Source organism: Bos indicus, chromosome 1 (genome assembly GCF_029378745.1).
Source record: "Bos indicus isolate NIAB-ARS_2022 breed Sahiwal x Tharparkar chromosome 1, NIAB-ARS_B.indTharparkar_mat_pri_1.0, whole genome shotgun sequence".
NCBI lineage: Eukaryota > Metazoa > Chordata > Mammalia > Artiodactyla > Bovidae > Bos > Bos indicus.
The window spans coordinates 45,861,442-45,887,668 of record NC_091760.1 but is presented as its reverse complement, the minus strand read 5'-3'; the positions used below and the strand labels follow the sequence as shown (position 1 = coordinate 45,887,668).

Below are 26,227 nucleotides of genomic sequence, written 5' to 3'. Positions count from 1 at the left end.
CTCTACTTGGACCTCATCTGAGGAGCCAGGTCCTGAAGATCCCAGGGTCACGGTAAGGGGATCCCACAGGGCCTAGAGAGCTCCTGTGGTTGACTGGCTGGTATGATACAGTCAGCACTTCTGGCCCAGGTTTTCCAAGCATTGGCCAAGAATGCCAAGCTCTTCTGAAGGAGGCAATGACAGTGTGCTTGAAAATGATCTCCTTTTGTTGGTAACGGGGGGGGGGGGGGGGGGGGGGGGGGGGGCGGGCGGGGAAGAGGCAACATGAACTTCAAAATGGAAAGGGTAAAAGAAAAAGCAATTCAGACTGATGAACAGAACATCAAGTAGGTCAACCGCATCTTGTAATTTTCCCAAAGTCCACCCCCTATCTAGGGATGTCACTATAACACCACTAAAAACACTGACCTCAGAGAATTGCTTTACTTATTCTCTTCCTCTTATATTTTCCATTATCCTGTAAGGTCTCAATTATACTACAGATGGAGTAGGCCCTTGGCTCACCTAGAAATCCGACAGTCATTTACAACCATTTCTATAAAAAACACATGTTCTTTGAGGCATGGTGAGAATGGTATGCCACAGCTTACTTGACATTTGTTAGTCCCTTAGCTCAGTGCACTCACAGCAGGTGCCTCGTTCGTGACAAAACAGAACACAGCATTTCAAAGACTCTATCTCCGAAGTCCGAAGTCCGGTGGGAGTGCTCTCCAACCCAGTGGAGGTCATTTTTTATTTAGGAAGCCATTCATAATTCCAGTGTTTGAAACCTCATGAGCAGCTGGATCTTTTAGAAGTCATAAGGGGTGATAGTGACTAAGTTTTCATTTTCTGAGCCTCACTGTCATTTCATCAATAAAAGGTTAGATGTATCAAGAACTGGAAGGAAATAGAGGCTTTAGCAACCAGCTCATTTTTCTATGTCTCACTTCCCAATTCTCATGGAATCAATTGCTCTGGGCATAAAATATGCTTTTTGTTTTAACAGGAAAAAAAAAAAAAGCCTTTCCAGAGGTTAAATAAGTGCAAAGTTCTTGACTGGAAATAAAAGTACAGGCACATACAAATTTAATATATTCACAGATCAGAAGTATGATACATACAAGCAACTCCTTGTAGTGTTCACCAGAAATCATTTTGTTCTGGGGGGGTAAATTTTTCTCTTCATGTCCTTTTTGGTAAATCATAAAAGAATTTGTTTTAGGTTCTATATTTTTATCAAACTTTGTCACACAGACTTTATGATGTAGGGAGCAATGATAATCGAATTATCTTGAAAGCTGAGTGGAACTCTTCATTTCACTGGGGTAAGACTCTATTGAATAATAGAAAAACTACCAAATCCACCATTCCTGATGATAATAAACAACAAGTGTTATCTAAGTCTTAACTTTAAGCAAAATATACTGAGGGAGATTTTATGAGAAGACTGGATAATAAAGGAAGGAAATGGAAAAAGTGAGCTGAATAAAAAGAGGGCCACAAAAGGTAACAGTTTTACTGTCTAGGTGCTTGGGTTTACTTGATCACTCTCAGACATCTCCTCGCTAAGTGTAGATGGCTCCAGCAGCCTAAAACGTTCATTTAGGGCTGGAAATGACCGGATCATGTTATACATCCTCACATGCAGCCTCGGCTTTGACGGCAGCACCTTCACTCTCCCAGCGGTGGACGACAATGACTTCAATACTTCGGAAGCTTTGCTCTGGAAGATTTTTGTTCTCACAGTGTAGAGGATAAAAATTTGCAATCCCTGGCAAACAGAATAAAAGTTTAATATTAGATAAGTATTGAGACACAGAATCAGGGAAGAAATTGTATTTCACCCTGCCACCCCACCCTTCTTTGTGGCTGAGAACCTGAGTTTACCAGTCTGCAACGAACTGCTACATACTTTTTTTTCTATGAAGATTGAGGCAATGTTCTTCTCATATTTGAAGAACTGTATGTAAGTAGTAGACTTAAGAGACCTGAGTTCAGGTCCCCATTTGTCACATGTTGGCTGTGCAAAGGACAGGCTTGTTTTCCTCCTGACACCAACCAATTCTGACACCAACTGGGTGTCCTACAATTCAATTCTGATGCTAACTACACAGAGTCCATGTCAGACCCTACAGGCAAAGGGCTCAGTCCCACAGGACTGCCCTCATAATGGTGCCAGTCATGGGTATTATGTCCCCAGGCAATCTACTCTTCTGTTCAACTTGACTACTGCCTCCCCACATCAGGTTGGGTAATTTGCTAGAAGGACTCACAGAACTCACTCACAACAGAGTTTACTTACTGTTACCTGTTTACTATAAAGGATACAAGTCAGGAACAACCAGTCAGAAGAGATTACAGGGCAAGAGCATGGAGCTTCCATGGTCCCTCTGAGTGTCACCCTCCCAGCACTTCAATCTGTTCACCAACTTGCAGGCTCTCCAAACCTCTTCATTTAGGGTTTTTTATAAAGGCTTCAATGGTACCCCACTCCAGTACCCTTGCCTGGAAAATCCCATAGACGGAGAAGCCTGGTAGGCTGCAGTCCATGGGGTCTCTAAGACTGAGTGACTTCACTTTCACTTTTCACTTTCATGCATTGGAGAAGGAAATGGCAGCCCATTCCAGTATTCTTGCCTGGAGAATCCCAGGGACAGAGGAGCCTGGTGGGCTGCTGTCTATAGGGTCGCACAGAGTCGGACACAACTGAAGTGACTTAGCAGCATAAAGGTTTCATTACACAGATGTGATCAATTAAATCATTAGCTGTTGGTGAATGACTCAATATCCAACCCTTCTCCCATCCCTGGAGGTTGGGGAGTGGGCTGGAAGTTCCAAACTTCTAATCAAGCCTTGGTCTTTCTGGTGACCAGCTTCTATCCTGAAGCTATCTAGGGACCTCAGCCACCCGTCATCTTATTAGCATGCAGAAAACTCAGGGAGTCCAAAGATTAAAGGATCTGTGTGCCAGGAACTGAAGACAAAGACCAAATATTTAGTATACCACAGTAACTTTGTTCTTTTTTTAGTATCTGTGATCTTCAGTTTCCTAAATGGGTAGATTGACCATGGGTTCCCTAATTCTTCTTACAGTTCTAGTATTCTGTGATTCTACATTTCTTGAATTTTTGGTAAAATAACTAGAAATGTGATACATTTAAGGACAAAAAAAAAATTTAATCCACTTCTATTCACTGCTTTTCTGTACTTTACATAAGAAGACCAGATATGCATGAGGAATTAAACCACAGAAGACTGAACACTATTTCCCATACATTTTCAAAATGTATAGAACCACTTTTTGCATTCTTATTAATATCAGACACATGCTTGTCATTCAATATTCATCATTTAATCCTTCTCATTTAGTCCTAATATCAATCCTATAAAATAAGGTTTATTACCCTATGTTATGACTTCCCTGGTGGCTCAGAGGTTAAAGCGTCCGCCTCCAATGCAGGAGACCTTGGTTCGATCCCTGGGTCAGGAAGATCCCCTGGAGAAGGAAATGGTAACCCACTCCAGTATTCTTGCCTGGAGAATCCCATGGACAGAGAAGCCTGGTAGGCTACAGTCCATGGGGTCCCAAAGAGTCAGACACAACTGAGCGACTTCACTTCACCCTATGTTACATATAAGGAAACTATGGATTTTCCAGGCAAGAGTACTGGAGTGGGGTGCCATTGCCTTCTCCTAAGGAAACTACAGTTTAGATAAATTAAGTAACTTGCCTAAAATTAACACAACCAGTAATCAGTAGAGTCTGGAACTAAACTATATGTTTGGCTCCAAAACTCCAGTATCTGATACATTACTCTGTCTCTTGCTTGTAATATAAAGGTCGTATAAAGTACATTATAGCATCTAAAAGACCCCTGATAATTCCTCATTAATATCCTTTGTGGAAAAGTAAATAACATCCATAGTTGAGTTGAGAGTATTGTACCAATGTTCATTTCTTGATTTTAACAATGTTATACAAGATATTATCATTGGGAAAAGCTGGGCAAAGAGTATAGGGGAACTGTATACTGTCTTTGCGATTTCTTATGTAAGACTATTTAAAAATATAAAAACTATTTTAAAAAATTCATGGATGTCTCCCAGATTGATACCTACTAGGTCCAAGCCTTAAAAAGATTATTTCTAGAATCATATATGAATACCATTACAGGAGACTTCTGGTGCTATGGTTAGATAACTCTGAGCGTTTGACTAATAGGATCAATACATATTGGCTAGGGATACACTAGATCTCTGGCCAAAAGCAGGAAGATTAACTTGATTGTTACCCAATGGGTGGTATCTACTCCCCTGAAGAAGGCCTTGATGACACGAGGGTGTTTTCAACGGGACATAGGTTTCTGGAGGACAAAAGTGGCCACTGGTCATCCTGATTATTCAAGGGAGAGAAATTTGCTTTGGAGACATGAAGATCTGGGCCCTGGAAAAGCATCATTTTTGTGCAGTACATGATTTCACCTGGATTTTCCAGAATTCAAACTCTAAGGTAAAGATAAGGCTGGATAGAATTTCTGGTTGTACAATAATTAGGAAAAGACCTAGACCATGAAGAATTCATAAAGACACCATCCTGCAGGATCCTGTGCTCCCTAAAATCCCAAAGATGTTATCTGAAAAGACAAAATGTATGGGTCAAACTAATTCTCGCTAGCACAAAGATCAAATTGTACCTTTTAAGTAATACTTGTAACACTCAGTAAAATATTTATTAGAATTATAGATTATTCTAAACCTAGAAGGAGCCTTCCATGTGAACTAAGCTAGTTGTTCCTACTCCTTAGTATCCATAACAATTATTTGGAGCCCTTGTTTAGCATGAAGATTTCTAGCTCTTACCTCACAGGTTCTGACTGAGTAGGTAAGGGGTGAGGCTCAGGAATTAGCATTCTAACACATCATGTAAATTCTGATGTAGGCAATATTCAGGCCCACTTTGTAAAACACTGTGTGAATGTTAACAGCCCCACTTCATTATATATTTTACCTGCCTCAATCAGAAAAGTTGTGTGACTCCTAAAATCATATGAATCATTCATTGTAAAGCTGGAAGATAGCTTAAATCTCTTTTTAGTTCAATGCTCTTGCCAAATGACCACCTTCAACTTTACCATAAAGTATTAACATTTTGCAATGAGTCTCTATTTTGTAATATGTCTCTCCTGTGCATGGAGGAGAAAAATATCCTTGCCTAGCTCTTCTTTTAGATACTTTTCTAAATTACCAGTCACTTTAGGTGATAATTCCATGATTCGGCTGGCAATCCCAGACTAAGCTTACACTACTTATTGTCCTTCTGGGGAGTTTCCCTTGGGTGTTGCAACCAGTAAAGGTCTGCCTTATAGCCATTCAAATTTGGTGGCAGGCACACATCTACTTTTTTTTTTTTGAAGGATAATTGCTTTAGAGAATTTTGTTGTTTTCTGTCAAACCTCAACATGAATCAGCTATAGGTATACATATATCCCCTCCCTTTTGAAACATCTATTGTTTAATGGAATTATTCTCAAAAAATGCCTGAGAGGGCTGCCTGGGATACAGGGCGAGGTCCTACAAACATTAAACATGGTGGCAGCAATTCAGACAGCCAAGCAGCTCCCCACACTGCACACAGCTCCCTGCACTTGAAGCTTACAGGTAAATAATCTATGTGGATTGTATCAGTGTCACTTTCCTGAGTTTTATTATACATATTATAGTCATATAAGATGCTATCACTGGAAGAGCTTGGTGAAGGCTACATAGGAACTCTCTGTACTATTTTTATAACTTCTTATGAGTTCAAAATTATTTCAAAAAATATTCTAAGGGGTTATATAAGACTGAGAAGAAGAAAAAAATTCTGACCTGTCTCAGTTTTTCCACAACATAAAAATCTCAATAAAGTCTATGCGATTTCAATGGGAAAAAACAAAGATTATTGCCAAGAATTAAATGCCAAGCTAATCTGGAATCCATGTGCCATGGTACCTAAAGAAAAATTATCAGATAGAAAAGTCCTCATTAGTATTTACTAACTAACCATTAAACAATTACTCCAAAAACATCCTATCATTAATGAGAAATTCATTAAAATTAAAAAGTCAAAATAACATGACATTCCAATATAGAAGGACTGGCAAAAGGCATTGGCGGTAATGTAAGCTGATGCAGCCACTGTGGTACACAGTATGGAGGTTCCTCAAAAAAACTAAATATAGAACGACCATATGATCAAGTGGTTTCACTCCTGAGCATATAGCCTAAGAAAACAAAAACAATAATTCAAAAAGATATGTGCACCCAAATGTTCATTAACAACATTTACAATAGCCAAGATATGGAAACAACCTAAGAAGAAGAGTACATTAATTATACTGAAGTATAAATTCACTCTGCCAGCTCAGAAAAGATGAAACTCCATGTACTGATGGAAAAGCCCTTGTAATACATTTCATCAGAGCAAAAGGCAATGTTCACTATAGGAAGAGGCGCAGAATAAGAAGCACAGAGAGAAATTCCTGATCTTAAGGTAAGTCTTTCAATAATGCCTCCTTGTTTTATTTGAAACTTTTGACATTCCCCCTGTATAATACATGGGCTTCCTGGTGGCTCAGTGGTAAAGACTGCATCTGCTAATGCAGGAGATGCAGATTTGATTGCTGGGGTAGGAAGATCCCCTGGAGAAGGAAATGGCAACCTACTCCAGTTCCAGTATTCTTGCCTGGGAAATCCCATGGACAGAGTAACCTGGCAGGCTACAGTCCATAGGGTAACAAAAGAGTCAGACACAACTTAGGAGCTAAACAACAACAATATATAATACACAAATACGAATGAATAAAAACAAAAATGTTCTGAAGTCAAACAAAATTTTTTATTTTCAGTTACCATTTGGATTCATCTATATGACTATTTTTTCATGATGAAAATCAGAAGGTGACCATAATTCTTAATCTAAATGTTGAGCTTCTCACAGTGGATACTCCCAAAATGTTAACAGAATGGTTTCCAAAGAAGGAAAGAATATAAATTTTCCATTCAGATATTTTAAACAAGTATGAATGAAATTTTTAAAAGATTTATTATTTTAAATATATTCTTGAGATAAGACTCAAGAATAAAAGCATTTTCAGTCTTATGTGTGACATCCTACGTATGTCACAAAAACAACTTCATAAGGTTCTGTTCCTATCAAAGCAATTATTTCCAATTATTTTTCAATAAAGTCTTTTAAAAGTTAAATAATCATAAAATTTCAAAAAAGGGAGAAAAAAAATTCAGCCAACCCCACAGGGGTCCAGGCTCCAGGGACCAGTACAACACTGACCATACTAACCACCGTGAGGCTCCTTGGACCTGCTGCATGGAAGAGAAGGAAAGGTGGTGCTCGCCAGGCTAGCTGCTTGACAGAACCCCTTCTGCTTGGAGGACTAACATGGTTCAACTGTATTGAAATTATATTCCATGAACTCCAGCTCAGGAAAGGATATAGTAGATAAGCCATAAAAATATTTTTCTTCCGCTTTCCTCAAAGTGTATTAAGAATAGAGTCACCTAAAGTTAACTAAGCAGTGACCTTCAGAGAGTTTTAAGATAAGAAAGTTTGATCCAAGGTGGTATCATCTCTGCCACTGCATGGTCTGCTACTGAAAGGTTGTTACTGAACGAAAAGACGCCGGGATTCTTGGCCTCCAGAGGAGAAGAATTCAATCCAGGGCCAGAGACAAGGCTTGATCAGATCACTCAGAGCTTTTGTGTAATAAAGTTTTATTAAAGTATAAAGGAGAAAGAGAAAGCTTCTGACATAGGCATCAGAAGGGGGCAGAAAGAGTACCCCACTGTTAGTCTTCAGCTGGATAGTCACTAGCAGTCTGTTAATGAAAGAAAGGAATATCTTAAAACTCAGAATGGCACCAGGCCCCTCATCCATAAGAAGCATTTAGGGATAATCTTGGCACCATATGATTCATCCCGGGCCATAAAATGATTGACTTGAATCTTATAGAAGGGCAGATTACCATACAAATAGTTTTGTTTACATAGATTGCTGCTGCTGCTGCTGCTGCTAAGTCGCTTCAGTCGTGTCCGACTGTGTGCGACCCCATAGACGGCAGCCCATTAGGCTCCTCTGTCCCTGGGATTCTCCAGGCAAGAATACTGGAGCAGATTGTCATTTTCTCCTCCAGGGGACCTTCCCAACCCAGGGATCAAACCCTGGTCTCCTGCATTGCAGGCAGATTCTTTGCCATCTGCTGCTGCTGCTGCGTCGCTTCAGTAGTGCCCGACTCTGTGCGACCCCATAGACGGCAGCCAACCAGGCTTCCCATCCCTGGGGTTCTCCAGGCAAGAACACTGGAGTGGGTTGCCATTTCCTTCTCCAATGCATGAAAGTGAAAAGTGAAAGTGAAGTCGCTCAGTCATGCCCGACTCTTAGCGACCCCATGGACTGCAGCCTACCAGGCTCCTCCGTCCATGGGATTTTCCAGGCAAGAGTACTGGAGTGGGTTGCCATTGCCTTCTCCATTACATAGATTAGGGGAACAATATCTGAGTATAACATACTGGTTTGTCAAGTAGGTTCTGAGCCATTAGGCTGAACCAACTTGAAGACAGAGTCTGGGGTAAATGCATAGTACATCAACATAGCTTAAGACAAACATTTCCCTAAGAAAAATGCATTGTTAACTCAAGGTTTGAGAATAGTTAACTTCAGGTGAAACCAGGTGTCAGTATGGCAACACAGCATTTTAAGAAAAACCTCCTTTTAAATTTGTATGGCAAAACCAATACAATATTGTAAAGTAAAAAAAAAAATAAATAAATAATAAAACTAAAAAAAATTTTTTGTATAGAGAAGGAAAAAAATATCGCTAGTTTGTTCCTCCTCCCTCTTAAGAGAGATAAAAAGGTCTGACACTTGCAGCCTATTTCCTCTGACACTTGCAGCCTATTCCCTGGCCTTCCTGCCTGTTACCCTCTCACTACCTTCAGACTAATCCATACCATACCTGAGTTGTGTTGAAAACGCAGAATATGTAGCTGAAGATGAGCCTGATATCATCATTATCAGTTAGCATTAAGTATGCCAGAATCCAAGTAATTCCAAAGACGACTGCAACAGATAATGTGCTAAGAATCTTCTTTAGGGATGAAACCTTCTTTGTGCTAAATAAGAGAAAGCAAGAAAGAAAATAGGGTTCAATTCAGGTTCTTGTTTTTTTAATATCATTGTTAACCTCTTATTGAAAATACATGTCCAGCTCCACATATACACTGTTCATTAAACAACATTATGCTTCAGGTAGAAAAACCTATGTCACTCTGGATAAAATATATGTATATGAAAAGAAAGAGAGAGAAAGAAAGCAAGGAAGGAAGAAAAGAAGACAAAACGGTGGTATCTGTTTAAAAGCTCAAGCATAAATACTTCCTTAAATATAGGCAAATTTCACAAAGAATCAAGTTTTCCTTGGAATGAAATTTGATTTTAGTGATTATTACTACCGGATCAGTAATTCCTTTTTCAGGGATCTGGGACCTTTGCATGCTATAGGTTGATAAGCCTTTAAAGTGTAGACTTTCCTGTCAGGCTGTCTATATTCCTGGTATCTGAGCTGGGCCTTCTGACTTGCTTTGATCAGTGGGACATCAGCATTTGTTCCCCAAACAGAGGCTTGAAAGCATTCTGCTCATCAGAGCATGCCTTTTCTTATTGCCCTTTGAAACCCTGAGAGTACTATGTTAAGAAACCTGGACTGGTTTAATGGACAGTGAGACCACATGGAGCAGAGATAAGCTTCCCTAAGTAGTTCCCACTCAATACCAATCAACTACCAACATCAGCATGAAAGTGACTCATCCTAGATTATCCACCAGCATTCAAACTGGCCAAGACCAAAACAACCACCTGACCAACACTCAAACGTATGACAAATAATAAATATTTGTCAGTCTAAACTGTTAAATTTGGGGGTAATTTGTTATATAGCAAAACTTAACTGATACATAGAAGATAATTTGTTAAAAATTAAATTGTAACCTACTCTTCATTGTAATAAGTCAGTTTAAGAACCATGGGCTGTCAGTCAAAATTTTGAAATGAATTTGTTTGATGGCTATGGCCTAAATGATACTCCTCTGTATAAAGGAAATTTAAGAATTCACAATTAGGCTAATAAGACTTTACCAAAATTTTCTTCACTGCTAAAAAACAGGTTTGAATGAGTATAAGTGATAGTCTTTTCCCCACAGCTCCTCTCAATATAGGCTATCATCCATATAGGAAATATGATAATTACTCCTGACTGGTAAAGTACACATTTAAGATTACATTCATACTAATTATGATTGTTTTTCACCCATCTTTTCATACAAAATAGATCTATTTAGTGATCAATAAAGTTCACAGATATATTTACAGTAAGTCCACTTGGATTAAGCAGTCTTATAGAATTAAGCCTGAATTCATAGCTTCATTAGCACTGTGTTCTAACCAGTTCATGCTGTAGGATATGGAAGTGGGAGGACTGTATGTGTTTAATAGTTTCTCTTCTTTGTCTCTCCAATCAAAGCTCTTTCTGTATATCAGTGATGACAATGAAAATGCTTATTGAGGTCATAAAGGTTACAGAGAGGAATAATCAGTTCACGGGAAGTAATAAACCAGAGTGCACACACCCTATCTGCAGGGAATGTGGGCCCAATCTTGCCAGATGTTCTAATTTTTTCCAAGAAAAAATATAGTTTTTAAGTGAAATCTTTCAATTTTTATGTTTGCAACTAATATTCAAAAATTTAAAGTCATTATGTGATTCAGGCAACACATGTAAGATACAACCTACAGTTACTAGTCTGTGAAATGAAAATACAGTCACTGGCCTCTCCTTACAACCCTCTCATATTTTTAAGTATTTACATCTGATTTCATGAATATTTGGGACTGGGAGATAAAATTTTTTCCTTGATGCCTTTGAGTTTAGTTTTGTTAGGCTTATATAGCACAAAAGTAACTTAAGTAATGCAGTAGACTCACATTATAGCATCGATGTTGGAAGATGAGACGATTTACTTTCTGAGACAAAGTGTAAGAAAAAAATCTGTCCTGAAAACCACATATTCTTGCATTTTCCTGGAGTCTGAAAACTCTTCCAGGAGCAGTGAATATATCACTGTGCTATATTATGTACTATATGAACATGCCTGCCAACTTCTCATTCACTGGGAATCTTACCTTGTCAGATTCTGATTATTCTTCCACAGTACTTTGACTACAATGATAATAAACATAACAATGTTGCTGATGATGATAAGGGTCACAGGTACAATGAATGACCACAACAATGGACTTGCTATCAAACCACTGCTTCCTTGAGTTGCCAGCCAGCAGCTATGGAGAGAAAAGAAATGATTTCAGCAAACTAAGAAAAGTATACAAACTCTTCTCTATGCTGTTCACACTACTGATATTCACTCGACTGAAAGACCTGCTAAAAGTCAGTATCCCTTTGTCTTATATATACTGGACATGATTTTCAAGAATTCAATTGACTAGAAAAATGAAATGCACTGATACTGCCAAATTTCTCTGTGAGACTGTATTGTCTAGGAGAAAGGAAGTAGACTTCTGAGTCAGGTGGTCCTAAATTTAAAAGTCCCTCTCTGTCACTTAAAAGGTGTTTGATGTTAGGTAAATTATTATTTTATATTTGAATATGTAACACACTCAGATGGCTCAAAATTTTAAAGGTATAAATTATCATAGAGAGATAAGACCCTTCCTACAACTATCCCTGGTCACCTAGTTTTTATCTCTGGTGGTATTCACTGTTTCTTGTGTATTCTTCTCGAGTTAGGCTATGTATACACTGGCAAAGGTATACATTTTCCTAATTCTGAAGCAAATGATAACATATGATACTTCTTACTTTAATTAAAAACATATCTTAGAGATTATTCCATATCAGAATATAAAGATTATCTTCATGATTTTTCACAGCTGCATATTATTCCATTATTTCATTATACCATAAATTATTTAAACTCTCATTAATAGACATTTTTAAAAATTTAATGATTAAAATTATTTGATTAGTTCTTTAAACTTGCTGCATCTGTTTTTATATATATATATATATTTTTTTTTTTTTTGACTGTGCTGACTGTGCTGGGTCTTGGTTGCTGTGTGGGGTTTTCTCTAGTTACAGAGAGCAGGGGCTTCTCTCCAGTTGCAATATGTGGGCTTTTCATTGTGGTGGATTCTCCTGTTGCAGAGCACGTACTCCAGGCATTCAGGCTTCAGTAGTTGCAGCACATGGGCTCAATAGTTGCTGCTCCAGGGCTCTGGAGCACAGGCTGTACAATTGTGGTGCATAGGCTTAGTTGCTCTGCAGTATGTGGGATTTTCCAGACAAGGGATTGAACCCACGTCTCCTGCATTGGGAGGCAGATTCTTTACCACTGAGTCACCAGGGAAGCCCTCATTGCATCTGTTTTTGTCTTTTTGTTATTGTTGGTGGCAGTTTTGGTGGCATATTTTTCCTAATTTATGAAATTCAGTAATCATCTCCTGGCATTGTTATAAGAATAAATTCATTCATTTAATAAGTATTTATAGAGTACACGCTATGTGCCACATTGTTCTAGATACCAAGATATTAACAGTGAATGAAATACCAAAATTCCTTTCTTTAGTGAAGTTATTCTGGTACAGGAAAAATAAATAAAACTAATGCATTAATAAAATATATACCATATATCAGATGTTAACAAGTGCCATGGAGAAAAATAAAACAGGTAGTGAGGGTAGTTACTACCATGTATATGTGTATCTGTGTGTGTTGCATAGGGGAATTGGGAAGGAAGAGTTTCATTTTAAATAGAGTGATCAGGAAAACCCTTATGGAAAAAAATATTTGAGTAAACATCTGAAGTAGATGAAGAGGAAGGGTGTTCTTGGCAAAGGGAACAGCAAGTACAAAGGCTCTGAGCTGAGAGCTTAAGGAACAGCTAAGAGGCCAATGTGGCCAGAATAGAGTAAGTAGATGAGATTAGCAAAAAGATGCAAATTATGTCTGAGTTTTATAGGTGACTGAATGTACTCTTGGCGAGAAAGAGAAACTTGACATGATCTGTCTTTAGTTTTTAAAGTATTATTTCAGATGCAGGAATAACAGAAAAGCACATCCAAAAGGAGAAAGTTGGCTCAGAGTCTACTGCAACAGTCTGGTGGCCTAGACCCAGGAAGAGGAGATGCTGAGAAGTAGTCTGATTCCAGATATGTTTAAAAGTAAAGCAAAAGGATTTATTGATAGGTTAGATGGGAGATATAGGAGAGTTACAAGTGATTCCAAAGTTTTTGGCTTGAGTACCTGGAAGATGAATTCTACATAGAGACTGATCCTTGTAGGAATGGGGTTTCTAGAATTAAGATTCAAGAGTCACAAGCTCAAAGTTGAATCTGATGAACAGCTATGAACCTGAGGTCTGAAGAGTATTATAAGTGAACCTCAGATGAAGCATTTAACTCCTTGGTGATTTTGTCATGAAACATGGGAAAAGATAGCTGTAGCAGATAGAGCATAGCTTCCACAAAATTCTCCCTCAAGCATTATAATTTCGCAATGGTTACTATAACCCTTCAGGAAAGTCTGAAACAGCCTATATGGTGGGACAGAGATCTGGGGGACAGAGCATTAAACAAGCGTGTGGCCTGTCCTGCAGTCACACCTTAGCTGGGTCCTGGCAGAAGTAGCAGTACCTCAAGGGAACTGGGGTAGGGATTTCAGACATGACTGGTAGAACTGGGAGCCATGGTTGGGGGACAGGGAGTATGGTATATTGAGAAGCAATTTCTGGAAGCATAACTCAAGAAAACCCAAAAAAGTCCTTCCTCTTTCTAAATATATCCTGAAGAAATGTGAACTTTGATGCATGTGTACAGGGTGGAAAGGGAGAAAAAGGGTCCAAGATGAAGCTGATATTCATATTACACATCCTTTCCTTTCTTCCCAACTCTTATTTTCATTGCCAGGGTCTTGCCTAACATCTAATACTGTACTCAGGAAAGAATCTGCTCTCAGTTCTTTACAGCTCAGTGTGAATAAATTTAAGACAGCAGGCATCTTTCTCCTGAAGACTTCTATAGGCGTGGGTCTAACCCTGTGGCTCAGTCAGGGTAGGAAATTAATAATAATGCAATTTGAGGTGAATTACCTCTCCCATGAGATATTTGCATCTTACTCTTGATCTTCAATTGTGGAATTAAAATTTTAAAACCCATCAAAAGATATTTATTCTCAATTAAACAGAAAAAAATAGTGCCTGGAGCATGTGGCTGCTAAAGTCAAGCCAGACAGTTAGATCCCTATTTTACACTTGGTCATGGTCAGCCCTAGAAATAGGTGAGCGCCCTGACACTACAGCCTTCCCTTGTGTATACTTGCACATTTCCAAGAGTTCTGTTCTGATCTAAGTTGGTCTGAGAATTAAAGCAGAATCCAAGGATAAGAATGGTTGCATTTATAAAATAAGAAAGAAAAATAAATTAAAAAGCAGTTACCATTTGGCAGCAGAAATACACATAGAGCTTTCTTCTCAATTTCCTCATACGAATACCATCTCCTCAAGCAAATACCATGCATTCAGGTACTCCCATTGTTTTTCCCCCCAAACTTTAAACTTTTTATGTTGTATTGGAGTATAGCCGATAAACAATGCTGTGGTAGTTTCAGGTGAATAGCAAAGGGACTCAGCCATACATATACTTATATCCATTCTCCCCCAAACTCCTGTCCCCCATCCAGCCTGGCACATAACATTGAGCAGAGTTCCATGTGCGATACAATAGGTCCCTGTTGGTTATCTGTTTTAAATATAGCAATGTATAAATGCAGGCACTCCCATTATTGACAGTTGATTATTCACGCTGGAGTCACAGAGAGAATTGATAAATCATCATGAAATACTCATTATAATCATATCAACACAGAACTGGTTCATAAGCATGGATAGTGCTCAAGTTATAAAATGTTTTCACACTAGCTTGATCCCTCACAGTAACCCCAGAGCAGGTATTACTATTATTGTTATTCTCAGTTTTTAGATAAGAAACTAAGATAAGGGGTTACTAAGGATTACATTTCTTGTTTCCTATGATTTTCAGAGGTAATGAAAGAAGAAACTTAATATTAAAAAGTTCACATTTATAAATTTAGAAGGAAGGTAATTACTTGCTTTGTAAATGGATTTATCATAGGAAATTTTCATATCATTGCATTTAAAATATAATGTGCTCTTTGAGAATTTGAAATACACAGTTATAATATGACAATTATAAAGTGAGATGCATATTACAAGGACCTTTGGACTCGATGTCACTGAGTAGTTACACTCAAAAAAAAAAAAACACAAAAAAACGGGCATTTAAAAAATAAAAACTTACATTTCCTCTTGCCGGTAGTCTAACTCCCACTGTGAATTATTTCCATTCTGAGAACAAATAATTCCCACTGTCAGAGCTACCACTATAGCCGGGACTCCTATGTCATAAAGAGAATTGCAGAATAAATAATTTACCCAAACCTGGGGTTAATTATAAAAGACTGTGAATGAATTATATATCTGACCTTTTTCAGGATATATTGTTCTTTCTACTATACACAATGTACTAAGTGATCTACAGATGCAGGTTAACAGTGGACATAGTTTTTCAGTGTTTTATTTTCCCTTTCAATGTTGGCTATGTGTACCAATCCTACACCATTTCCAATCTTTTTGTAACTGTTAACACAATGTCCACTCTTAAATGGCTCAATTTCTCTTCCATTTGAATAAACTTAAATTTAGATAACACTAAAACAACTCTCCTTTGCAGGAACCCATTAAATTTTTCAAATTACTTTTCTTAAAAGAGTCCCTCTGACTGTCTTGAAATATTTTTTTTAAAGTAGTCAGAAGGTTGATTACATGTGGTCTAAATCTCAAGTCTAATTAACAGAGATGTTAAAGGAAATAAACATTTAAAGTTAGCTCATAATGTGTTACCCCACTCCAGTACTCTTCCCTGGAAAATCCCATGGACAGAGGAGCCTGGTAGGCTGCAGTCCATGGGGTCGCTAAGAGTCAGGCATGACTGAGCGACTTCACTTTGACTTTTCACTTTCATGCATTGGAGAAGGAAATGGCAACCCACTCCAGTATTCTTGCCTAGAGAATCCCAGGCATGGGGGAGCCTGGTGGGCTGCCGTCTATGGGGTTGCACAGAGTCGGACACAACTGAAGTGACTTAGCTGCAGCAGCAGCAGCAGCATGATGTGTTTAGGATAGCTGCTTGGTCATATCTGCCCTCTTCACAGAAGACACTCCTTCACTAGACAGAAGGCACTCTTAGTGATTGCTGGATTTTCCATCTCCCCTATCTGGAGGCCTTGTACTACTAGGTCTTCAATAGGTGTTTGTTTAAATTAAATGATTTCAACAAAATTAAATTTCTGAGAAAGTGTAGAAGCAAACACTTACCCCATCCAATTAAAGAGTTAAAAAGGATGAAATGCTGAGGAAGAGGCTTCATGGTCCTAATTAGAAGGAAATAGAGCTGGGCAGCACTGAGTCCCATCCAGACAAAGGTCGCTAACCCAAAATAGTGCAGTAAGATAGCAATTGCAGTGCACTTGGGATTCGAGATGACAACAGTGTCTTGTCTGAGCATTACATTACTACTCAAGTCAGTATTATTGGTCTCACTGTTACTTGTCTTTATGTTCTTATTGGAGTTTTCAATTCCAAACACGAAGAAGAGGTTGAAGATCAACATTGATGCACACAGACTAACCAACACCCAGGTTACTGAGGTTTTTCGGACTTTCCTGAAAATAAAAATTATAATTAAATAAACAAAACAGCTACAAAAAAGAAACTCTAGTGAAATCATGAGGTTAAAAAAGGATATTATTACTCATGTAAACCTAGCTCATAGCCCAGTTGGGCCAGCTGGTAGATGACCTTCCCAACTACATCAGAGAAACAATCTCTCCTCATCTGATTCCCACAAAGAAGTGAGTTCAAGAAAACAGATTGATACCTCCTTTCTTGAAACTGTGTTCTAATCAAAGGTGCTAGCTGTTCTCCAGAAATGCCCTTTTGTGAACTCTATTTGCACGAATTTCCAGGCCCTGTGTATCTCCCTCCAAGTGACCTGATACAACTAAAGGAATGCAGTAGACGGCCTGGCAGCCAGGACCAAATATCCATCAGACAAAGTGGTGCTTAGTCCACAATATGTTTATATTTCTATGGCCCACAACAAGGACTTCTAATGTAAAACAGAGCTTCTAATGTATACAGGTCAGGAAGCAACAGTTAGAACTGGACATGGAACAACAGACTGGTTCCAAATAGGAAAAGGAGTATGTCAAGGCTGTATATTGTCACCCTGCTTATTTAACTTATATGCAGAGTACATCATGAGAAATGCTGGGCTGGAAGAAGCACAAGCTGGAATCAAGATTGCCGGGAGAAATATCAATAACCTCAGATATTCTGATGACACCACCCTTATGGCAGAAAGTGAAGAGGAACTAAAAACCCTCTTGATGAAAGTGAAAGAGGAGAGTGAAAAAGTTGGCTTAAAGCTCAACATTCAGAAAACTAAGATCATGGCATGCAGTCCCATCACTTCATGGCAAATAGATGGGGAAACAGTGGCAGACTTTATTTTGGGGGTCTCCAAACTCACTGCAGATGGTGATTGCAGCCATGAAATTAAAAGATGTTTGCTCCTTGGAAGGAAAGTTATGACCAACCTAGATAGCACATTAAAAAGCAGAGACATTACTTTGCCAACAAAGGTCCATCTAGTCAAGGCTATGGGTTTTTCCAGTGGTCAGTATGGATGTGAAAGTTGGACTATAAAGAAAGCTGAGTGCCAAAGAATTGATGCTTTTGAACTGTGGTGTTGGAGAAGACTCTTGAGAGTCCCTTGGACTGCAAGGAGATCAACCAGTCCATCCTAAAGGAGATCAGGCATGGGTGTTCATTGGTAGGACTGATGTTGAAGCTGAAACTCCAATACTTGGGCCACCTGATGCGAAGAGCTGACTCACTGGAAAAGACCCTGATGCTGGGAGAGATTGAGAGTAGGAGGAGAAGGGGACAACAGAGGATGAGATGGTTGGATGGCATCACCAACTTGATGGACATGGGTTTGGGTGGACTCCGGGAGTTGGTGATGGAGAGGGAGGCCTGGCGTGCTGTGGTTCATGGGGTCTTAAAGAGTCAGATATGACTGAGAGACTGAACTGAACTGAACTGAATGTAAAAGAGGGCTTCCCTGCTGGGTGAGACAGTAAAGAATCTGTCTGCAATGCAGGAGACCTGGGTTCGATCCCTGGGTTGGGAAGATCTCCTGGAGGAGGGTGTGGCAACCCACTCCAGTATTCTTGCCTGGAGTATCCCCATGGACAGAGGAGCCTGATGAGCTGCAGTACATTGGGTTGCAGAGTCGGACATGACTGAGCAACTAAACACAATGTAAAACATGCCTGAGGACTGTTCCTTCATCTGAAGATATAATTTGAGGGTGTAAAACCAAGTATTCTTTAAAACTTATGACATATCATTGCTAAGTCACGTCAGTCGTGTCTGACTCTGTGCAACCCCATAGACGGCAGCCCACCAGGCTCCCCCGTCCCTGGGATTCTCCAGGCAAGAACACTGGAGTGGGTTGCCATTTCCTTCTCCAATGCATGAAAGTGAAAAGTGAAAGTGAAGTCGCTCAGTAGACTCTTAGCGACCCCATGGACTTCAGCCCACCAGGCTCCTCCGTCCATGGGAGTTTCCAGGCAAGAGTACTGGAGTGGGTCGCCAGTGCCTACTCAGTTCTCTGTATATTACGGTATGAAAGTGAAAGTGTTAGTCACAACTCTTTGTGACCCCAGGACTGTAGCCAGCCAGGCTCCTCTGTCCATGGAATTCTCCAGGCAAGAATACTGGTGTGGGTTGCCATTCCCTTCTCCAAGGAATCTTCCCAACCCAGGGATCAAACCCAGATCTCCTGCACTACAGGCAGATTCTTTACCGTCTGAGCCACCAGGGGAGCTTACAGTCCTGTATTAAAAAATGTTATAAAATTTCCGCTCACTATCATCCAGACCTTTCTGTGTTTTTTAGACTACAAGGCCTCTTGAAATAACTATTGCCCCTATTAATGTGCTTAAAGTTCTAACACCTTCAAGTACTTCTCTATTTCTAATGTCTCAGAATCTGATGAACAAATCTGTTTGCCAATTATATTAATATATGCTTTATGATTTTATAACATTGATGACAATTAGAAGGAGTAATTACATTAATATATGCTTTATGATTTTACAACATTGATGACAATTAGAAGGAGTGAAATCTTAGGCAAACATATTAATTATACAGCTACCACAACTTTTCAGATGGGATCAAATAAATGTTTTAGTGTCTTTTCAAATGAAAGCACAGACAGGAGAGTTTCACTTTATGTGACAGACTTGTAATTACATGGCATGTAATTTTCCTTCAAGGCACTTACCACAATGTATAATTATATATTTATTTCTGTATATATGTGTATAATGTCTGTCTTCTCCCCAAGAATGTAAATTCCAAGGGAGATGATCTGTCTTGTTCATAGTTTTATATTTACCTCCTCACATGTTGCTTAGAGCCTCACACTGTAGGCCAAAGGTGACTAAAGAGACGGAATAACTAAATAAATTGAGGGAGGTGGAAAACAGCTAAAATAGACATTACTGGAACAACCGGAGAAATGTGAATACATATATTAACATGATAACCTTATATTAATGTTAAATTCTTGAGTTAAATTCTCTGAGGATAATAATATTATGTAGGAGTGCCCTTGTTCTTAGGAGATACATACATGCTTGAAGAATTTAGAGATGATGGTCATGATATTTACAACTTACTTTCAAAATTTCAGGAAAAAACAGAAAAAGAGAGAAAACAAAATATTAATAACTGGTGAATTCAAGTGAAGGGTATATGGGTATTCAGTATTCTCTTTCAACTTTTCTGTAGACTTTTAATTTTTTATAAATCAAACTTCATGGAAAAAAATGTTTAAGTAGCAATACCTTTAGAACAAAAGACCCCTGAATCTACACATCTGAGAAAACAGTTGTGAAGGAATTTATCAGGGAGAAATAATTCTGAAAAAAAGAAGCATTGTGAGACATCTTGAGTTTGAGAAGAAACCAGGTGGGAATGCACAATCGACCCAATTATTCCACAGATATCCCTCCACCATGGGTCAGGTACCGTGCTCAGCCCTGGGAGGGACTTATAAAAACAAGAGAAAACAGCAACAACGAAAGCAAAGAAGGCCACATCAATTTTCATGCTTAACGGGAAAACAGTAGACCAATAAGCTACTAAATGAACATGCTTACATTTACAGATTGTTACAAATGCAGCATGTGACAAAAAATAACAAGTGCTATGCAAAATTGGATCTTGAGTGAGGAGATCAAGGTAGAAAGAAATATGTGTTTATGCTTATTTTGAAAATTAGTTTAAAAAAAAACTATGTATTTAAAAATCTTTTAAAATGTTTTACCATTTGAAAAATTAATATAGTTTAAAATTTACTTTTATCCTCAAAAACTTGCTAATTAGCAATGTTTCTTTCTTTCGCAAAAGCAAATTGGTAGTTATGCTTCTATTGAATACAAGGAACTATGGCATTAATGAGTTAGTGTTGTTATTTACTTGTATCTGACTCTTTTGTGACCCCATCGACTGGAGCCTACCAGACTCCTCTGTCCATGAAGTTTTCCAGGCAAGAATATTTGAGTGGGTTGCCATTTCCTTCTCCAGGGGATCTTCCTTACGCAGGGATCAAATCTACATCTCCTGCTTGGCAGGCGGATTCCATACCACCGAGCCACCAGGGAAGCCCATTAATGAGCTATAGGACCACATTAATTTTATGTGATAAACATGGTATGTAATTTTCCTTCAAGTCACTTAAATAGTTTGTAGTTATATATTATTTATGAATATGTCTTAGCCTCTCCAGGGCTGAGTATTCTATAAAATGAGCATGATGAACTAAATCTCATTTCCTTTCTGGTTCCAAGAGGCTGTATTCTAATGGAAATATGCTGAGAGGAAATAATATCAGGGTAACAATGTCTCTCATGAGATGAGCCTGCTTCCCTTCTTACCTGGTGCCGATCTGAAATATAATTGTGAGAGCCAGACCAGCAATGGACAGTGCACATCCAAATGTGGAAAATACATCTAGTGATTCAGGATATTTATATTCCTTTTTGAAACTCTGGAAAATAAGTTAAGACTCATTATTTTAAAATAGCTACTCTGAAATAGTTATGAAAGTCAACATCACAAAGAGTTACATTGGTTAAAACAGTCTGGATATTGGTCAAAATATCCATATATGTCTTTTTATATAAAGATATATTTTAAAAGGAAATAAATCAACCCCTTCATCTCTAAGCAATATTCATGAAATAGCGGCTTGAGAACAGTTATCTAATTCAGTGAGGGAAGACATAAACACCATTCCTCAATGTCTAAAATCAAAGTTGTTTGTGTTATCTAAATTGGCTGCTGTTGCTGCTGCTGCTGCTGCTGCTAAGTCTTTTCAGTTGTGTCCGACTCTGTGCGACCCCATAGATGGCAGCCCACCAGGCTCTGCCTTCCCTGGGATTCTCCAGGCAAGAACGCTGGAGTGGGTTGCCATTTCCTTCACCAATGCATGAAAGTGAAAAGTGAAAGTGAAGTCTCTCAGTCGTGTCCGACTCTAGGGACCCCATGGACTGCAGCCTACCAGGCTCCTCTGTCCATGGGATCTTCCAGGCAAGAGTACTGGAGTGGGGTACCATTGCCTTCTCCGCTAAATTGGCTGGAGTTGTTTTATTTACCTGTTACATTATTTGTATGCACAACTGTAATCCAAGGGGAAACCTGAATATCTAAGCTCATGTACTAAAATTAAAGTTGCAGAAGTATTTTTCTGTATATGAAAAGATATTCACAAGATCCTGTTCATTTTTGCTTTTGGAAAGGGGGACCTAACCTTTGTGAAATATATCCATATCCACCCCAGAATTTTAGTATATAGTCTCAGAAAATTATGTTCCATATGAGTATGTACTCTTAGAAATGTGGAGAGGTAATAATGGTGATCACTGGGTGAATAGAGACATACATACAGAATTATTTTTGCCTTCCTGTACTTTTTAATTTTTCAAATTGTTATTATTAGAAAAGCTGTATATGATTATTTATAAAACATGAAAGTTAAATATAGAGATATAATTTTAAAACACACAAGTTCCTTTTTACTGCTATTACCCCACATCAAACCCTACCATCTCTTCTCCAGAGGTGATATTTTTATTTTTGGCTCCGCCAGGTGGCTTGTGGTGTCTTTGTTCCCCAACCAGGGATCAAACCCGTGCCCTCTGCAGTGGAAAAGCACACCCTAACAACTGGACCACCAGGGAATTCCCCAGAGGTGACCTTTTTTTAATGTGTTTACAAATATTACCTACATCTCTTGCACAAATATACAGGATTTTGTTAACATAATCAGATTATTTTCAAATTGCTATTTTACTGTTTAAATATCATAAACATTTTCCCATATCAGTATATTTCTGCTTAGTAAGTAGACTTTTACTCTATATGCATTGAGTATGTATTGCTTTAGTAGGAAAAAAATAAAAATAAACTTCATTTTAAAAAAATCATAAGGGCTTTCCTGGTGGCTCAGTGGTAAAGAATCTGCTTACCAATGCAAGGGACACAGGTTCAATCCCTGATCTGGGAAGATCCCACATGCCATGGAGCAACTAGGCCCATCCACCAACCACTGAACCCAAGTACACAACTACTGAAACCCTCGCACCCCAGAGCCTGTGCTCCTCAAGAGAAGCCACCACAATGAGAAGCCTGTGTACCATAACTAGAGAAAAGCCCATGCAGCAACAAAGACCCAGCATAGCTAAAAATAAATAAACATAAACAAAACTATGTTAAAAAAATTATAAGACAAAAATGTCACATTACTTCCTATGTGTAATATACTAAGTAGATGACACAGAATCATAGAATATATAGATCTTTAGATCTTAGAAATCATCTATTCACTCAGAGTTTATCTGCTCTTAAACTTTACATATTAATACAATTCTAATCACCTTTTTAAAAATTTTGCAACTCAAAAGTAATGATAAATATTAATATGTGGGCATTGAAGCAGATTCAGATTTTAGTAAGAACAATTGAAAGTCTGACCTCAAAACAGGAGAAAAAAAACTATGAAAGTATAACCCGTATCATTTAATATGTAAAGCAATCTGAGTTTTACACAGCTATTCAGTAATACTAATGATCTTAAGATATCAAAAACGTTAAAATTGTATCTTTACTATTTACTGACTGAGAAAGCAGATCTCTCTATAATGCAAGTTATAAAATAATCAAAATCAATTTTAAATATTTGGTAATTAAAATAAGAAAATGATAATTACTTCAAAAATATTTTAAAAGCAAGACTCTATAATTTGATAGTCTATGCTATACCAGTATGCTCTGATCCCCATTGGCTTCCCAAATACAAATATTTCTTAGCTACAGAAACTTAAAACATCCACTTCTTTGGAAGATTTACAGTGTTAAGAGCCCCTTAATAAGGGGAAGACAGTCTACACCCCTCCCCACTCCACTGCAGTATAAAAACATTCCATCTAGCATAAAAAATAAATATTTTTCCTTTTGCCAGAATAATAGATTCCTGGAAATGCAATAAACGAATCTCCTCTTCCTAAAAAGGTCAGTTCAAGAACTCTCAAGAGGTGTATAAACACCTGGATACCAGAGCTGTTACCAGTTACTCATACAGGGGAGCACTAGAGTGAAAAGAACACATAGAGGAACTATGGGACAAGTTGAATTAGAAAGCTCTTCCTCTTATACCTTCTGGCATACACTTAGTAACTTAGATGCTTATAATGGAAAAAGCTCTGGGTAACTTATTCAAACTCACCCACAGCTATGTACATACTGAACCATCTTTAGCACTCAGCTATACAGCCTTACCTCTGGCTGTAGCAACTTCATGCTTCAGACATGCAAGTTAGTTGAATGGAGTCTGTCAGCTCCTCTTTTGCACATGGGCTCCCTTCTCATTATTAAATGCACAATACTGAATTCATCTATTTTGAGACTATTTTGCAAAAAGCACTATTCTAATTGCCTTTACCAGCACTTTTTTTTTCATTCTCTAACTTCATTCCTTGTTTTCCCATTTAATCAAAGTTGAGTTGAGTGTCTATGTAAACTAATCCCCAAATTATCTCCAGTTAGCACACAACACAATTGCATGTAAGTAAAACTCTTGTCCAGAAAGAGATTACCATGTAAACCCTTACCATCAATACTGCAAAGTTAGTAGTATGGTTGCAGTGGCAGTGTAGAAATCCATCAGTGACCTTCTGTTTGTGACAGCCATGCGTGTCCCAATCCTTCATGGAAAAATTCCAATAGACGCAGGCATAGGAATGAAGCTGGAATTCTGTTCGGTTGTACTGTGAATAAGACAATGGCAACTGATTTTTTCAAAATGCTTAATTGTGTGGAAAAAAATCAAATAGGCGAAGATAAGCTTGAAGTGAAAGTTTTAGTCACTCAGTCATGTCTGACTCTTTGTGACCCAATGGACTGTACAGCCCACTAGACTCCTGTCCGTGGGATTTTCCAGGTATGAACACTGGAGTGGGTTGCCATTCCCTTCTCCTGAGGATCTTCCCGAGCCAGGGATTGAACCCAGGTCTCCTGCATTGCAAGCAGATTCTTTACCATCTGAGCTACCCATATGAGAAATCAATTGTATGATTATGTATGATATGTACTGATACAAAGCATAGCATCTTTATTACAGATTAAGAAAGAGAATATAAAATTCAAAGTAGTTAATTTTACACTTAGTGTTATAAAAATATGGATGGGGGAGAAGTTAAAGTTAGTCTTGTCATATAAACTTTCAAAGAGGTGTTCTGTGGATTTCTTTTGCCCAAACTGTCCCTGCTTTTGTAATCAAGAGTGGGCTGAATTATTTCTATTAATGGGAAAACTCACCCTTGGATTAAAGACCATTTCAACAGAAGCGCTCTGATCTTCCACATTTTCATCTGTTTTGCTTGAGACAATTTTTTGACTAAAGTCTGATTTAGTTATAAAAGTTTTTGATTGGAAAAGCTTGTTGTTTTGATACACTACAAAGCCACATGCCTTGACATTAGCTGTGAGGGGGGAAAAAAGACACTAAAATCAATAAGGGAACCCTAGGTAAGTAAGAAAGTCCCATACCATCACCGAACTGCATGACTGCTTAACACTCCAGTGAAATACAGAAAATAATGGTCTGCTGACTGCCTTTATTTAACTGCAGCATCTAATTAACACATATAACATATGGTTGGCCATTCCATCCACATTAATTTCTTTCCTAAGATTCCTTATGTTCTAAATGGAAACCATAATCTCTGCCTAATCCACCTAAAAAAAAAAATACCAAAAGGATCTCATGTATAAAGTAAACATTCTTGCTTTCTATGCAGTGAGACAGTGAACACAATGAGCAGGTAGCTCAAGACCATGTTGCTTTCCCCCCTGAGTCATTGAATAAGAAACAGCAGAGAGTGATCATTAGGACAGCAGTGCCTAGAGGACTGCTCTGGGAGGTCTGGCTCCTATGCAGAGGGACTGAGCAGAAACCAGTTTATTAAATCACAGAGCCAGCAGCTCAAGTTGTGCATATCAGGGATTCTTTCAACAGACTAAATACTTTCCATCAGCTCTTGAACTACTGGTCTCTGTTATTTCAAGACAACGACAGGCTTTTGCCCAAGGCTGGAAAATGACTGGGACACATCCCTTCAGGACACTGGAAAAACTGGTCAGCTTTTCCTAAGAGAGCCTGCAGGAGCATGGCTGCAACAGGGGGTTCTGCAGCGGGGCTGCTGGCCATGGCAATGGTCAAACAGAACCACCTTTGAAATGCCTCCTGACACTTCATAGAACTCTTGGCCATATTTAAAACAACAGATGCAACAACAATGAATATACATTTTAGCTGAATAAATTCCCTAAACTCTGATATCTTTTACAAGTGAAAAGCTTGCATGTATTTGCGTGGGTGTGTATGTGTCTCTGTGTGTATATACAT

The 26,227-nt window shown here is 38.4% G+C and overlaps 1 protein-coding gene across 1 annotated transcript in view; it reads right to left on the bottom strand.

The window, feature by feature from the left end:
* Positions 1–1,045: 1,045 nt before the first annotated feature.
* The window catches only part of ADGRG7 (adhesion G protein-coupled receptor G7), a 62,497-nt gene continuing 37,315 nt past the window's right edge, over positions 1,046–26,227 (bottom strand). The window contains exons 9-16 of the mRNA XM_019967512.2: positions 25,138–25,301; positions 24,432–24,587; positions 21,198–21,310; positions 16,501–16,847; positions 15,425–15,521; positions 11,216–11,371; positions 8,994–9,150; positions 1,046–1,753 (exon numbers count right to left, since the gene is read on the bottom strand). Coding sequence (XP_019823071.1) covers positions 1,505–1,753; positions 8,994–9,150; positions 11,216–11,371; positions 15,425–15,521; positions 16,501–16,847; positions 21,198–21,310; positions 24,432–24,587; positions 25,138–25,301 — 1,439 coding nt within the window. The 3' untranslated portion in view covers positions 1,046–1,504. The remainder of the gene's footprint in view (positions 1,754–8,993; positions 9,151–11,215; positions 11,372–15,424; positions 15,522–16,500; positions 16,848–21,197; positions 21,311–24,431; positions 24,588–25,137; positions 25,302–26,227) is intronic.